We start from the raw sequence: 13,908 nt of genomic DNA on the forward strand, positions 1-13,908 counted from the left end.
TCTTGTTAGTAAGACGATTGACTTCTTATGAGGTGACTCAGGGTCCAAGAGGGTAAAAGTGGAAACTGCTAGGCCTCTTAAGGCCAGAACTGCCACTTTTCTCCCATTCTGTTCAGATTAATCAAGTCACACATGGTTAATGCAGATTCATGGGGAGAGGGAAATGGACTGGACGGGAATGGGAGCAATTGTTGGTGGCCATCTTTGCAGAAAGTCAACCACATTCTATACTTGCTACCTCAGATATAAGAACTTTGCTGAGGACTGGGGCCTACTCTCTTGCCCTAAATTATTTTTCCATATGTATTTCTTCCATATATATATATATTCTGCATATACATATGGAAAATAATTTATCCACTGAGTTCATGTAGAAGATTTTAGAAATATTATTTTTCATTAGCTATTTTGAGTGTATGTATGTATGTGTGTGTGTGTATCAGGGGGTATTATTGTGGTTATTTGACTTTTTTCTGAAAATCTCTTGTAACAAGATTTCTAGGTTGTTGCTGAAAAGAAGAAATAATAACTGCCTTTTATGACAATTTCCTTACATATGTATCCTTGGGCTTTTGAGAACAGTCAAGTTGTGTGACGTCATATGAAGTAAAGTATTTTTTAAATTGAGATTCAAAGAGAAGGTTCTCTTTAATAGTAGATAAAGGGGAGCATCTGTGATACTGATTATAGGTATTCTCACCTATATTTTATTTTTGCCATTATATGCAATGATCTCCCCCCACCAAAATAATCATTATATCCTTTTCTTTTAAAGAAAAGCTGTTTAGTAATTTCTTATTTTTTAAAATGAAATAGCTACCTAAAATTAAGAGAAAACAATTGCATAATTATTGCACTGTCTACTCAAGTTATTTGCTCTCCAAAGCCTTTTAATAATATAATTTATTTAAAAGTAGAGGAGGCTGCAGGATTCATAGAATATTAAAGCTGGAGAGAAAGGTCCCTATCATCATCTTGTCCAACACCTTCGTTCTGTAGACAAGAGATGGCTCTGGAAGTTACATAATGCAATATATTAAAAGAAAAAACGATTACTTAGAGAATGTGTTAAGCTGAAAAGTCACAGAAATCCATCTTTGAAATGTTACTTAACTCGATATATTACCAGTACTTCTGGGGAAAAAAAATTGAAGGAGATCTATATTAAGGCAATTAAATACACAATGGCTAACTAAATACCTTTAGCAAGGGAGCCTAAAGTTCTGGCTGCCTTTACTTTTAAATAATAGCTACATGAAGAGTCATTGTTTTAGGTACAAATTGTATTTGGAAATGTTCACAATTTGTAAAAGTCATTCCATATTTTAAACTTAGAATGGCATTTATTGGCTTCAGATATGCTGTTCACGTAGACAGCAACATCTACGCATATGTAACTAACCAATTATTAGCTCCATGCAGACCTTACTTAATCCTTCATTCAGTCACTTGACAAATGCTATTAAGCTCCATTGATCTATCAGGTAGCATTTAGCAGTGAACTATATAGACATTCCCTTTGCTTATAATGAGAATTTATAGTCTAATGAACGGCTTAGTATTTTCTTACTTTGGAATAAAGCTAGAGTGAATGCTAAACTAAATAATAATGTACACATCTCTGAGTGCTATGGAATGGGATAATACCTCCTAGGCACTCTGACTTTATCTTATTCTTCTCTTGTCAAATTGTAGCACTTCCCACTTATTAGGACACTTTTTAAAAAAAACTAAATAAATACCATAACAATCTTTGTAGGACTAATTATAAACATTGTTTATCATCATCATTCCAGCTGAATTAACCCTCATATGAGAATGGTACAGAGAATATAAACATAATACCTAAAAGCTAACTTGCCAATTTGTCATGAGTATCCCTTCCTTCCTTCTTTTAAATAATTGGTTCATTCTTTAGGGTTCTCCTAGCATTTTACATGTACTTTTAATGCAACATTAATTAATTCAGTCATATAGCTTGTTGTCTGTGTATTTGTATCCATTACTAGACAGTGAGCTCCCTGAAAGTAGGACTGTGCTTTATTCATTCCTTCTCTATAGCATCAGCTTAATTCATTCAGCAAATGTTTATGCAGTTAATATTTTATTTAGAATTTTGTTTCATCAAATGCCTTGTGAGACAGGTAGTGTGTGTGCATGTCTATAAAATGCAAATATATATATACGTATATATATATATACACACACATATATATGTGTGTATATATATATATATATATACACACATATATATATATATATATGCATTTTATAGACAAGAACTTGAAGTCAGAAGAGGTGAATATATACTCACAGCCATGGTGATTATCAGGATTGGACAAAGAACTTGAGTTTACATCCCCTGACTCCAAGTCCAGTGGTCTTTCTTCTGAAACCACATTACCTCTGTGCATTCATTTATACTTTTTGTCATAGTCTCATGGCTATGTTCACCACCATTCTCCATACATGTTCTTATTTCTCTTTGCTTCTATCTCCCCTACTTGCTTAACTTTGAATTGACCTTTTAACCTTTACCCAGATCCAATAGCCATAGCAGAAGGGAGACCAGAACAATTAAATTGTTCTATTACTCTTCTCTAAGAAATTAGTTACCACTTTTTCTTTGGCTCCTGCACTTTTGATAAGTTTTTTTTTTTTTTTTTTTTTGGTTTTTTAAAAATTTTTTTTTTTTTATAAAGAACTATCATTGTTTTTCATGGTAGGTGTCTTGGATAATCCTTTGAAGATCATTTAGTCCAACTTAATGAAACCTATATCCTTCGCGTACTGACGGAAACACTGGCGGCACATATTGAGACCATATTTCCGGATCAAACCGTGCCGGTTTGAACAGACTCGACAAGACCGAGAACCCTGGCCGAATTTTCGCGGGTGGCTCCAGTACAGCTGCTGGTGACCCATCTTGCTCTCAGAAAGGCAACGAGGTAAAAGGCTGATAAGTTTTAAGTTTAACAGAGACTTATCTAAAAGAGTTCCAGGGTTAAGAGTAGTTATAGGGAGATTAATCAGGAGATAATTATAAGCTGACAACCAACAAATACAAGTTGTGATATGCTAGATTAAGTTACTTTTAAAAGTATAGAAAGAAAATGGAGAAGGAATGGATTGAGAAAAAGCAGAGCAGGGTGAATTAATGAGATTTTAGTTTTCATGGACTAAGATAAAAAGTGTGGTCCACTGGAGGTTCTGGTTATCAAAGCAGGGTGGTATCTAAATACTTGACTTACTGACTTAGAAACTTTTGGAGTGCAGTCCAGGAATCTTCATTATAACAATGCCTTCAGGTGATTCTTACATACAGTGTACTAAAGCAGGAGATTAATAGACAAAAGCAGTGCTTTTAAATGAAATATAAATAAATTGCATATAAAGCACCTAGAGACCTTGCTAACATACAGATTCTGAATCCATAGGTCTGAAGTGGGGCTTGAGAGCATGTTTTTAGAAAGTTCCAAAATAATGCCAATGCTGCTGACCTGTGAACCACACTTTTGAGTAGCAAGTTACTAGATATTGAGGTAGCTGCTGCGATCTGTGTGCTATGGAAGGTAAAATGGAAAAAGTAGATTTCAAGAAGCCTCACTGATTTATGACAGAATTCTTCTTTGTCAGCTCATCAGGAAACTTTGTAAGATATTTCAAAATTGCTTTTCAGTGTTTTTGTGGGTGGGACTCTAGTTTTGACTGGCTAAGAGGCAGCTCGATTTTATGCAGTCTCAGTAGTAAAATTCTGGGTGGGAGACCAAGAAATACTCCATCAACATATTTATGATGGAGCCTCCTGCCCTGCCTTTTCTAGTTTCAAACAGTTCAGAAAAAAATGTAAATTTCTTTTTTAGTTTCAAATAGTTTGGAAAAAAATGTAAATTCTTTGTGTAGAGCATCATCTGGGCTAGTTTCTTAATGCTCATCTGTTTCATTCCTGCCAATTAAGAGCAACAGCTGTCTTGCAGGGATGGTGGTCGTTAGGAAATGACACAGCTGTGGGATTTAGATGAGATAACAGTTGTACAGCCAAGATAAGGCATCATTGGAATGCAAACTGCCATAAGACTGATTTATAGCACACATCCAAGGGGAAGAAACTTAAACCAAAATCAACTAAAATAACAACTCACCCAATAGGGAAAACAAAACAAAATATCAACCAGAGATGTTTAGCCCCAAAGTCAAGTTTTCTCAGACTATTTTAAAAACAAGATTTGGACTAAAAATTGACTTAGAGGGATTCCAATTACCTAAGTTGTCTACAATGCCCAGACTTATGAATTTATATCTAAGAGCTAAATATTTCTGCAAACTCAGTCCCCTTGTGGCTCAATACAATTTGAGATATCCAAATCTCTAGGCCTTATTCTGTTACAGAGGGTAGACTTGCTAAAAACAAAAACAATGGTCAGTGACAAATATTTGGAACGTGGTGTTATCATAGTAAAAATGTAATTTTACCAATATAGAAACCCAACAACCCAGTGAACTCTGCATAAATAATTATTTTATAACATTATACTTACATATTTCAAAAAGAATGTTAGTCATAATTAATCATTACAAATAAATTCTACCACCTAAAATTTCTTGTATACATCCCATGAGTTTTAAGAGTTCCATATGTTTGTTAATGCTATTTCCCTTGGAATACATAGTTATTCTCAACCCTGGACACCTAAATTCTACTCATCTTTCGTAAACCATGTCAAATACAAAGGATCTATGAAGCCTTTTGGGATCCTCTCAGCTGAAATTAATAGATTCCTACCTTAAGCTCCCATCACAATTTAGCTGTATATTTCTTATGCAACCTACATACTTTTCCTTGGAATTACAACCACATAAGCACATGCTTTATTTTCTTTACCAATCTGTAAGTCCATTGAAATCAAAATTCCTGTCTAACACACCTTGGTATTTTTATAACCTATTTTGTTCTGTTCAATAAATGCTGAATTAAAAAAACTTGGTTGAACAAATTCCCTTGAAAGTTCTAAGAAGAGAGCATCCACTTACTAATTCAATTTTGATTTTTTAAAAAGGGACTGGACTTTAAGAAAATGCATAAGAGAGATAATAGAGGATAAGAAATATTGCTGGCAGGAAGATGAGATATATTATTAATCCTGAAATATTCTAGTATAGTTCCTTAGCAGGAATTGAAGTCACATTGCTAAAATTCATTTGCAGTCATTCCCTAAATTTGACATGGGCATAAGTAATTATAATACAATATACAATAAGCTAAAGGACATAAGGGATTGCTATGTAATTTCAGAGAGGAAAAAAGAAAAGAATACTTTCAGTGGTGATGACTAAAAAAGGACTTCATTCATTTATTCAGTCAGTACCTGTATTTCAAGCCCTTGACCTCATGGAGTTTATGGTCTGATTGATGAGGTATGTATTAATCAATAAATCATATAAATAACTGTAAAGGTCACATCTAAGAGTTAGTAAGATAATTGATGCACAGTATAGTGTTTGATGTTTTACCTAACACTAAACAATTGTTTAATAATCAGTTATTTTAATAATTAGCTTTTAGTCTATAAGAAATGGGGTGCTACCAAAAGTGAGCAAGAAAATGAAAGTGACCAGAGATATGTTTTCTGATGTTTAATCCAAGATTACTGTGTCAGAGGAGCTGGAGTGGAAAGTGGGAAGAATTGGGTGATCTGTTGTCTCTCAAATCCATGTTACATATAATTTAGGGCATCTTCTGTGGGAAAACAAGGATGGAAACATACATTAGAAATATTATGGAGGTAGTATTTCTATAGAATAACCAATTTGAAAGAGATTAAAAGATCACAGAGACTTCTAGCATGGGAGACCTTGGAGAAGGTGATGATATTGAAAGAATCTGGTGACACAGTGTTAAGCACAGGTTCATGATGGGAATAAGGAATTATCTTTGAACTCACTAAGGTTGACATGTTGAGATTCCCAGGTGGAGAGTCTCAAACAGTGATTAGGGCTGGAGATTTACATTTGGGAGTCACCTGCACAGATTTATAGTTAAAAATGTTGGAATATATAAAATTACCTTCGAAGGACCATAGAAGAAGGACAAAGACTGAGTGTTGAAGATTCTCTAAGTTTGGGGTTGGAAGGGGAAAACAAGGACTGAGAGGGAGAAGGGAAGGCAGAAAGTTCCTGGTGTCCTGTAGCTGCAGAGGGACAGGAATTCAAGGTGATAGCAATTTCAAATCCTGGGACTGCTTGAGCAGCAGCTAAGGTCTGTTGGATTTGGCCGTAAGGTATCATTACTTATCATCACAAGGAAAATTTTAGAGAAGTTGTATGGGATACCAAATTATAACACTAAGGAATATTCAGGAACTGAGGGGAGTGAGCATGGACTGCTCTGAGAGAATTTGGGACAATTAAAGAAACTAAAGAGCAAGGTAATTAAATAATTTAGTCTGAGAAGCTGCAAAGGTGAAAAGTTTTCTTAGAATGTAGGAGATCGAAAGTCAGGCTTGTATTTGAGATATGAAGGTATTTTGCATGCTTTGATTATATTATTTGGCTAAATTAAATATTCTGAAATGGTGAGTTCATGCAGTGAAATTGGAGCAGATGCATTAAAAATTGTATTAGACCTTGTGCTGTTCTGGTTTGTTCTAGAAAAATAACATAATTGCATATCTGTTATCCAAACTGGAATGGCAGACTCGTTCCCCTAGTTGTGGTCCATTTTACCTGCTAGAGTTGGTAAACCCTGACTAGACAGAAAGCACTCATTCGGGGATTGTGTTAGTGGTAGTGAAAGGATAACAAAGAATTTATGACATTACATTGTTATTCTAGCTTGACAGCCCGATCATATCACTAGAAATGGGCCCACAGCAATGTCCATTTCCAAATTTGGTTTAATGACATGAGAATTACTGACTTCTATATCTGGTTGGAGCTGGGCAATATTCTCCAAGGCTGGTAGAATGTATATTATATACGAATGATTGCATGTGTGTATGTATATATGTATACATATGCATATACATATACATAACTACTAGTTACTGAGTGATTACTAGGTTGAAGGCATCATGAAAATTGGATTAAAAATATCATCTATAATCATCCCAGCCTTACAAAGTAGAGAATATTATCCTGTTTTTACAAATGAAGAAACTGGAATTGTAGAAGTACATTGTCCAAGGTCACACAGCTATGAGGGATTGCTGATGGGCTCTAAACCCAGCTCTGCCTTGCCCTCTCTTTCTGCTTTTGGGATATATAAACAGAGGACAAACATAGCAGCAGTGTATATTTTATAAGGAATAAGAGGAAGCTATTGCTGGAAATTGTGTCCTGAATTGCATTGAATTCATGAAGTGACCTAGTTTTTCTTCACCTCTTATGGGACTTTTTGCAGAAAGTTGAAGTTGGACCTACTTTTTCTTCACCTTTTATGGGACTTGTTGTAGAAAGTTGGAGTTGGAAGAGAACTTAAGGAACTTTATTTCTGGAAACTGAGGCTAGAAATTTGCTCAACATCACCTAGATTATTTGCTGCTGAACCACAATCACAACTGAACCTTTTGTGTCAAAGTCCTCAGTCTATCCTAGGCCTACATTAAAAAGTATGAAGAAAAGAGTCTATGGATTTCTCAGTGATTTGCTTTCATCATTTAAAAGGCTTCTTAGAATTTTGGGCAGAATCTTTTTGTAAACCTTGGGTACCTTGAATTCATGTGGATTTTGTTATGCTGAAAAGTTTTCTCAGTAGAGTTCTACCCATTGTGTTTTTGACTAATATTTCATTTTTCTTCTACAAGCTGAAAGATACTAGGGCTCTAAGTTATATGGTGTAAAAGCAGTTGTTAAAATAAAGAATGATGGCATGTCAAAATGATTTATATGGGCAATTTAATTGGAAATGTTACCATTAACATAAAACACTCCACTTGATACAGGCTTTATGTTCCTATTAAATAAGAGAGAGTAAACCTCTATGCATTATATCAGCATCATGCAAAAGATGATCAAGTAATTTTTCTATACAATAATATTTTATTAAAGTATCACTAGTGGTGATAATCCTTAGGGTAGTTTATGTTTATCTAGAATAAAGTCACAAAGCTTTTCAAAGAAGTTTTAGCTTCTTCTAAAAACTATCATTGGTCTGCTATATAAAGCACTCCTGCTCCTTCCACTGAGGCTAACCTTTAGAAATAGATGCTGCAGAGATAAAATACCACCTGGGATATTTCTCCCTTTAAGCAGGACAGTAATTATAAAAGGCTTGGTCCTTTTGTAAGTTTATTTTAAACATTCCTTAAAAAGTAGGGTTTGTAATTTTCCTTCAGGTTACAAGCTGACATTTTGAAAAAGGGAAAAAAAAAAGTTGCGGGGAATGCAGCACTTCTGTGTGGTGGCAGCTGATAATTACCATAGTGTGAGTGGGGCTTGATATAACCCAGGCATTTTAAGAAACATGGCTGATTACAGTGCTTTAAGAGTAACTCAATTTGGGAATTTTGCTTTGTTAGGCAAATTGAACTGTCTTGCTTCACCAATCTCATCTTACTTCCTTCTTTTGCTTTCCAACAAGTCACCTTTATGCCTTCAATTGCAAGACTCTTCTCCAGAAGAGCTATGTGTAAAACTTAAAAATAAAATGCAGAAAATCTAAAGGGAAAAAGCATGAAACTTACCATGAGTATGCCTTTGGAAAATTTCACTCTGCAATAGCATTTTGCATCATTTAAGATGTTTACGTGAGTTTTGTTTGTCTCTTTGTTTCAGGTAAAGTAGAAGAATCGTTCTGTGGCTAATGTCAAAATAAAAAAAATGTTACACTGTCTTGGCTTAGATATATGCACGCCTAGGAAACTCACAATAATTAATCCCAACTTGTAGGAGAAGTGAGAGAAAGATGATTTCACAAGAAAATAAACTAGAAACATGCTAAGCAGTATTTTTTCTATTACAGTTATTAAACATACACAATTCACTTTTATAATTATACATATTAGCAGCCCAGATCTGAATGCAGAAATAAAAATAAATGTAAGTATGTGTGTTTGTATGTGTGAGAGAGAGCACATTGCACACACAGAGGTAACTGTGAATTACCTAGACATTTCTGAGCACCTGTGGTTTGAAAATTTGTTGAAGATATACATTCACAGGACAGATTGTAGTAACTGTTCTTTCAATAAAGAGCTGTTACTCAGGCATTATGTTTTATAGAATATGTGAGCTATTATTTGCTCCAAGTAAATACCCAGTTTTAAGCATTCAGCCCAAATGTCCCAAACATTTCCTTCTGAAAATACTTGCCATCAGGAACAGACTCAGGTTTTCTGGCACCAAAGCCCTCTTAAAGTAAAATAACACAAAACTCTAAGATCAGATCAACTGCTTGGAATGAGGCTTGAGGGGTGTGGAAGTTGAACTTCATTTTCTTTGTGGTAAGTCCACCTCTACTTGGAAAATATTCTAGCTTTTACAAGACCAGGGTGGAAACCTACCCACATTTGGTGATCTAGTGTTCCTTCAGGGATCACCATGATATTTTTAAAGCAGAGATAGTTTTGCCTTTATTGGTCACTTTCCTCCAACACCAATCATTCATCTACCTTAATGATTTTCTAATCTCTCTTCTATCTAACTCATACAGATATGATCGTACTTTGTACCCCTGTCACTTCTTCAAGCCTACATCTCCAATAAGTACTTTACATTGTCTTGAGTTACTGTAGCATTAATTTAGTGTTGTGGGCTGAAATATGCCCCCTACAAATTCCTATAGTAGAGTCCTAAAACCCAGTACCTCAGAATGTGACTGTATTTAGAGATACAGCCTTTAAAGAGGTAAGTAAATTAAAATGAGATCACTAGGGTCAGCCCTAATTCAATCAGACTGGTGTCCTTATAAGAAAACAAAATTTGGATACTCAGAAGAGATGCATGTATACCAAAGGGCCATATGAAGAGGCAGCAAGAAGGCATCTGTCTGCAAGCCAAGAACAAAGAAAACCAACCCTGTTAGCACCTTGATCTTAGTCTTCTAGTCTCCAGCACTGTGGGAAAATACATTTCTGTTGTTTAAGCCACCAGGCCTGTGGCATTTTTATTGTGGCAGCCCTAGTAAACTAATACAGTTAGCTAGAATTTATTAAGTAAACTGTCATTAACTAATATCTTCTTCACATCAATATGCTTAAGAACAGCACAGAAACTAAGTGCCCATCATATAAACTGGTTGAAAGAACAAATACTTGTATGCATGCATGTGTGCAAATAGAGTAGATTTTAACAATAATTTGTGAGTAAAATTTACCTTCCTTTTTTCTTCCTTTGGACAGTGTTGACTACCAGGAGAAATTGTAGTGATGAAATAAAAGTCATGTTTCATCATGTCTTACTGATGATAAATATACATTCATTGAGTTCTTCTACTGTGAAAGTTTAAAGAAATAAGAAGTACCCAAAGTTACCTAAATGTATCGGGGCATGGAACTCATGGACGACATACTTTTCATGCTGAAAGTAGTATCTACAAGGTAAAAAATATACTTTTTATATGATGTTGTACAGTGGGCTGGCTGTTTACCACAGTCCTTGTTTGTTGCTGTCTGAAAATGGGAAGTATCCTTGAGTATTATAACCCATATGGTGACATCTTTCTGAAGAAACCCTAGGAAACCTAGTTCCTTCAGCCCACACAGATTATATGACTAATCTTTCAGAAAGCCAACTTCTCAATTTGTAATCAGTTACCAATTATTATCCTGTGAGTGTAACAATTCAGGAAAACTAATTATGGCCTATGTGGCTGTTTGGTGAAAGCATATTAAGAGCAAAGGGAAAGGGTTGCTCCTAAAGAGAGTCTCATCTAGCTAGAAATGCTTTCTGATGAATTGGTCTTCTATTTTCTGGGGATATTACATTTGGATTGGAAAGACTGTTCGTTCATCCATTGTATTATTCACTTCCTTTTTAAGCATTATTTATTGAGCCACTATAATGCGACAAACATTGTGCTAGGTATTAGAAACACAATGATGAATACTGCAGACATTGTCTTTGCCTGCATGGAACATATATTTTTATGATCATAGTTTCACTAGTGGACTGTGTTTACTATTTCCATGAATTAACAACATTTTGCTTTCCTTTGGTTCAGTCGTGCTGCTCCCTACTTTCCGTGGTGATTCTTTCTATAAATGTTTACCAAAATATTGCATGCATCTAATAAAACCTTTTTTGGAAGAATGGCTCAAAGTTTTTCATAACAGCTTAAAGCTGAATTGAAGGCTCTTTTATGGCACATACTGTCAAAACTTAGGCATCATAACACAAATCAAAGCAACAGAAAAGTCTGAAAAGTATCTCCAAAAAATCCACATTTATTTTGTAAGGGTCAGTGCACAATCAAATATTAAGGTCTATGCATTCTTCTACCATGCTAGAATGAGTCTATGATTTAATTCTCTAAATGTAGGGAAAATATTCTCATTTCTCTGGACAAATATTTGATCTTATACTTTCACCTCCTATTCACACCAAATCAAGTGAAATTTGGACTTGCTGAATTCTGTGTACTCATGCCAAAGACATCTATTCTTCTCATGACTTCCTTGCCTACCTAGAAACTTACTAAGATTAAATTGTCTAACTGATGAGTACAGTCATAGCTCTTGAGGTTCACACACATATAAAGTAGTTCGGTTTATATTAGAGGAAAGGAAGAAAATGTCCAATTTCAAGCAACCTTGTATTTTCTGGGTTGATTCCATAGATTTTTATACAAGGAGTGAGCTTGTGAAAGAACTGCCTGAGGTGGAAACATATGAAGGCAAAGATCTACAGAAGTGGCTCTTTATCTAACCATATTACCCTTCAGAAGCCATGACCCCTGTGAATTTGATAAAAGGAGCTGAATGGCACAATAGCCTGGAGGGTACAAAAACTAGACATCTGAAGAGACTTTCTTGTTTCGAGGATATACCTAATAGACTTTAAAAATATTCCTTTAGTGGAGAATTTAAAGGAAGTTCCTTCCTATTACGAGGTCCATGGCTCCTTAGGTTGGTCTTCCCTTTATCATTTTGGGTGACTTCAAATGTAATATTGTGACATTATCTCAAAAGAGAGGCTCTTCCTTTGGCTTGCAAAGAAATTAGATATTTTAAAAAGACCAATTCTCTGCTTTTAAACACTACCTACTTGTACTTTCCTATTGGAGGCTGAACTAACATTTAAACATGTTATCATGATGCACATAAATACTGTTGGCAAAGCTTTTATGGCTACTGATGACACTATAAAAATATGCCTTCATTTTAAGAACTCTAGAGGATTTGTACATCTGCATAAGCTCCAGAGTTCCCCGCTTTGTGGGGGAAGATCTGATGGGGAAGATGAGATCATTATCTACTTCTATCCTTGTTTAAATTCGTGGGAAGCCTGATTGGAAAGTACTTTTCCTCACTATAGTTCTGCAGTACTCAGTTTTATTACCCTCACAAATCTATTATACACATATTTGTCCATATAAAGGAATTTTTAGAGCAATCATTTTTAATCATATATGTTTGGTGTAATATAACTTTCTCATATATTTATGTGGATAAACATTTTTTTTTGGTTCCAAGCCTTTCCATTCTAGTTAAATATAGATTGAAAACATGCATAAATAGAATCATTTCAAAGGTCTTTGGTCTCTCAATTTTTAAAGTTTTACTTCCCCATAAGGCCGGAGAGTCCTGGTCCAGGCTGGACCCAGGTGGGTTTCCACATTTCGTGCAGGCCTCTTGTTTGCTGTGTAGTGTGACTATGACCAAGCCCCTGGACTTCTTGAGACTTTAGTCTTCTTGCCTATAAAGTGAGAGTTCTTTAAGCTCTTCCAACTGTACAAGTCCATGACTTTCTTTGAGACATTTCCAAGATATACAGCTACACACTGTATGTGATTTTATTTCTCCTGCAGCACAATTAAGCCCCTGCTGATAGTGACTTTGCCATATTCCTTCCTGAGGATTCTTAGAGGTTTCGCAGAGTATAGCAGAAGTTTCAGATTTCATTACATCTGTGATGAAAGAACTCAGATTCAGGGGAACATAGTCTTTGGCTCACTGTCATTTATGGACATAGTTTGATGAATGTAAAAGAATGAGCTCCCACTCAGGTATGGTTTTATGAGAAACTACTTATGGTGGAATAGAAATTCATTCAATGTTTGGTCAGACTTAACCTTTTGAAAATGGGATAGGGAGCAGGACTGTTTGGGTTTAATATATCTATTTCTACCTGTATTTATAAACAAAATTCTACATGAGAACATTTGAATACAGCATATAAGGTGATTATTTTCCTCTATTTATGCATTCAGCACTAATTTTAGGTACTTGGACTACATCAATTAAAAAAAAGGTCACTTCCTTGGATCTTATGTTTTTTGAGGGAGAAGGGGATGCTGACACTTGGCAATAGATGTAACAAAAATATAAAATTATATATCTATATAATATAGTGTGCGATAAATGAAATGTGAAAAAGGTAGAAAAGGGTTAAGGGGATTGTGATGTTAAAGGAGATGTTTTATGATTTTAAATAGGATTTTCAAATAGTTTGTATTGGGAAGGTGATATTTGAGCTTGAAGTAAGTAAGTTAGTGTGCCGTATGGGTATTTAGAGAAAAAGAGTTCTAAGCAGAGGGAACAGCAAATGTAAACATTCCCAAGTGGTACAGTGCCCGGAGTGTGTCAAGATATATCAAGGCACTAGGGTGACGGCCATGGAAGGAACACAGAAGAGACCAGGGCAGATCACTTAGGGCTTTATGCTGAATGTTTCTCATTTGCTTCCCCAGATCCATTTATTTCTCTTTGCCATCCATAAAAGCTTCACACTGTTGTTAGCGTCAGAGTAGCA

The 13,908-nt window shown here is 35.2% G+C and overlaps 1 protein-coding gene across 1 annotated transcript; it reads right to left on the minus strand.

Moving 5' to 3' along the window:
• Window positions 1-2,726: 2,726 nt before the first annotated feature.
• On the minus strand, window positions 2,727-12,488 carry LOC116564358 (40S ribosomal protein S29). The gene is made up of 2 exons (XM_032297413.1): window positions 12,483-12,488; window positions 2,727-2,956 (listed from the first exon to the last, which is right to left on the minus strand). The coding sequence occupies exon 2, from the start codon at window positions 2,923-2,925 to the stop codon at window positions 2,755-2,757; it is 171 nt and encodes a 56-aa protein (XP_032153304.1). The 5' UTR covers window positions 2,926-2,956; window positions 12,483-12,488; the 3' UTR covers window positions 2,727-2,754.
• Between the last annotated feature and the right edge of the window lie 1,420 nt (window positions 12,489-13,908).

The sequence above is a fragment of the Sapajus apella genome, unplaced genomic scaffold, assembly GCF_009761245.1.
Source record: "Sapajus apella isolate SASKATOON/1434 unplaced genomic scaffold, GSC_monkey_1.0 scaffold2, whole genome shotgun sequence".
NCBI lineage: Eukaryota > Metazoa > Chordata > Mammalia > Primates > Cebidae > Sapajus > Sapajus apella.